Source organism: Tupaia chinensis, unplaced genomic scaffold, assembly GCF_000334495.1.
Source record: "Tupaia chinensis unplaced genomic scaffold, TupChi_1.0 Scaffold000403_1, whole genome shotgun sequence".
NCBI classification, from domain to species: domain Eukaryota; kingdom Metazoa; phylum Chordata; class Mammalia; order Scandentia; family Tupaiidae; genus Tupaia; species Tupaia belangeri.
The window spans coordinates 414,064-417,623 of NW_006159905.1; the positions used below are offsets into that span (position 1 = coordinate 414,064).

General features: G+C 36.7%; 1 protein-coding gene across 1 annotated transcript in view; it reads left to right on the plus strand.

Moving 5' to 3' along the window:
- Positions 1 to 3,560, plus strand: part of MSH5 (mutS homolog 5) — a 28,849-nt gene that overhangs the window by 6,774 nt on the left and 18,515 nt on the right. The window contains exon 10 of the mRNA XM_006154286.3: positions 914 to 959. Coding sequence (XP_006154348.1) covers positions 914 to 959 — 46 coding nt within the window. The remainder of the gene's footprint in view (positions 1 to 913; positions 960 to 3,560) is intronic.

A 3,560-nucleotide genomic window follows, 5' to 3' on the forward strand; every position in this document is an offset into this window, starting at 1 on the left:
TTGTGAATAGTGCTGCAATAAACATCGATGTGCAAGCACTTTTTCGATTAAGTATTCTTCTGTCCTTCGGGTAGATACCAAGGAGTGGGATTGCTGGATTGTATGGTAGTTCTATTTGTAGATTTTGGAGGAATCTCCAAATTGTTCTCCACAGTGGTTGGACCAATTTACATTCCCACCAGCAGTGGAAGAGAGTTCCCTTTTCACTGCACCCCCTCCAGCACTTATCATTTTTTGTTTTTTTAATCTTAGACATTCTGACTGGGGTTAAGTGATATCTCATTGTTGTTTTGATTTGCATTTCTCTTACAATGAGGGATGTTGAGCATTTTTTCATATGCCTTTTAGCTATTTGTATGTCATCTTTAGAGAGTGGTTTTTTTCAACTCATTCTCCCATCTTTTAATAGGATTGATTGTCTTTTTCCGGAACAGCTGCTTGAGTTCCTTGTGAATTCTGGTTATCAGTCCCTTGTCTGATGCATAGTTTACAAAAATATTTTCCCATTCTGAGGGCTGTCTGTTCACACTAATCACTGTGTCTTTTGCCATGCAGAAACTTCTTAGTCTGATGTAATCCCAGGTTAGTCTAATTTTTAAGTAAGTGTGTTGGGCTCTTCATGAGTCTTAACTAGGCCAACTTTGTATATTATTTTAGCAGAGTGTTCCTGTGAGTGTCCTTTCCTCTTCTCATCTCCATGTATGGTAACCCCAGCTCAGATCTGTGGCCAGGTGCCAGCTTTGGCTGCCTTTGTGTTCTGTATCTGAGACCCCTCGGCTAGCCTACCTAACTCTGGCACCTCTGGATACCTCAACTTAGACACACACACACACACACACACACACACACACACACACTTTATTTCTCTGCCTCTGCTTTGTAATGGCTCACTCCTTGTCCCCACTTGTCATAGGAATCCTCAACAGGTGCCGCTGTAAGTGGGGAGAGAAGCTTCTCAGGTGAGTAGGTCTCACACACTTGCTACATACCACATCCTAATGCCTACTAATAGCAGAATACAGAATGCAGAAACTCACACACATCTAGTAGGGAAACATTGCCCTTTTTGAAGCATAGTCTAGATCCTTACAATCAGTTCTTACAACAATCTCATGTGATATGTAGTATTATCCTCATTTTATATTGTCAACATAAATTCACATATATCCATCAATGATACTCAGACTTGCATACATACAAACAAGAAACACAACCACAAAACACTGATGTAGCACATGATAATATCTGTAATGATAAAAACCACTTCAAATCTGAACTTTTTTTCTGATGACTCAAATTTGTGTCTCTAGTTCTGAACTCTATATGTGGAATGTTAACTGAGTATTATAGGCCCCTGCAATTTCCACAGGCAGCTCAAACTTGTAGCATCCAAAGTGACCCCTGCCAGATCTGTTCTTCCTGCCTTCCTTTTTCTGACTAATGGCATTACTGGCAGTACAGCTTCATAAGCTATAAACCCTGGATTGATGTCTTTCCCTCATTTCCCATATTCAATTATTCATTAAGGCCTATTGAGTCCATCCTGAAATGTTTCTTTCATCAATTCCTTTCTCCCTCTTTCCACTGCTGTAATTCTGGCTGTCATACTTCCTAACCTGGAGCACTGAATTCACCTCTAGATTGGTTTCTCTGCCTCTAATTTCTTCTTTTTTCAATCCATCCTTCTTTCTAAGCATGCCATTCCACTTATTTATTTATTTATCTTTCTATTTATTTATGTTAATTTTCTAGCAGGCATGTGCACTTGCTGGAGAGAGAGAGAGAGAGAGAGAGAGGGAAAGTGATAAAGAACCCCCCATGGGGGATGGTCATACCACACACTCTTCTCCTGATTTCTCCTTTCAGGATTTTGGGCATGCATACACACATGCCAGGCATGTATGTCAAGCCACTGGGTCTGAGAACTCACCCATGTGGGATACAGCTACCTCAATTACCATGCCTTGCCACTAGTGGGCTCGTCACTCTACTTTAATTAATTAATTAATTAATTAATTAATTATTATTTTGGCGAGGTTTTTCCTATAGGGCGCATGCACTTGCCAGAAAAGACAAAGAAACAGACAGAAAATGAGAAATCTCCCCCCAGGGGGAATGGCCACATCGCAATCCCTTTTCTTCCATTCTCCTCTCAGGATCTTAGGAATGCATGCACATGAGCCCGGTGTGAGTTTAAGCCACTGGGTCTGGGACTTGAACCGTGGTCAACTACATGGGAGTCCAACAACATAGCCATCATGCCAACATTTTTATTTTTTTTTAAATAATTGTTTATTTCATTTTATTGTTATTGTTAATATCTTTTTAACATAATAATTTAATTCCATTTGTTATTATGTTTTTATCTAGTATATTTATTTACTTTATTTTTACTATGATTATTTAAAAAATTTTTTTTAGTTACAAGTACACCGTAATTTTCTTCTGAAACATTTTAAATTAATTAATTAATTTACATTCATTCCCTGAGCATTGTCACAGCGTACAAAATGTGATTTCCCATCCAAAATATACTACATATGGCTTAATCATACATGTTATCATCATTAATTTTCCATTTCTAGTTTCATATATATATACAAAATTTCTTAAGTAATCTAACTACTTTCAATAGCAATTTTAGCTGGTATGTACATATCAGTGAATACATGTCTGACTTTAGGCATTAAACTCTAAGTAGAATGACTATACTATAAGGTAGCACCTAGTTGATGCTCTAAAGCTTACTATGGTCATTAAATAGATATTTTTAATATATTTTTTAATTTTTAAGAAAAGCAGTTTTAGCTTTAATAAAGAAATGCTAATGAACTTTACTTAAAACTTAAAGCCAGGAAACAGGTTAGGATTCTGTTCAAATAGTAGGTACATGAATCTATCGGCAGCTCAAGACAGGACAAAAATCCTTAAAACCAGAAAACAAAGCCTAGAAGAAAATCAACAATGTTTTAGTCAAAAGTCATCAAATGCTATTTCTCCAGTTCAGTCTCATGTATTTAATTTATTTTCTGTTGTGGCTCAATCTTTATGATTAAATTCTGGGATATAATATTCAACTCCAGATGTGTCCCTATGATTATGTTGACCCTTTTCTTAGTTTTTGAACTCTTACTTCTGTGTCTGTATTTAATTTTCCTGGTATAGCTCTCCTTTAAGAACTTCCTGGAGATCTGGTCTGGTGTTGGTAAATTCTTTCAGGTTTTATTTATCTGAGAATATTCTTGCTTTGTCTTTCCATATGAAAGATAATCTCGCTGGGTACAGTATTCTTGGTTGAAATTGCTTTTCCCTTAACGCTTTGAATATATTTTCCCATTCTTTCCTTGTTCACATTGTTTCTGATAAGAGGTCCGCTGTTAGCCTGATGGGATATCCTTTGTAGAGAACTTGCTGTTTCTGTCTTGCCAATCTTAGTATCTTGTCTTTGTCTGTGGTTTTGGTGAATCTGGCTATAATGTGTCTTGGAGAAGATCTTCTTGGGTTGATTCTATTTGGTGTCCTTTGTATTTCTTGGGACTGGATCTTTTTTTTTTTTTTTT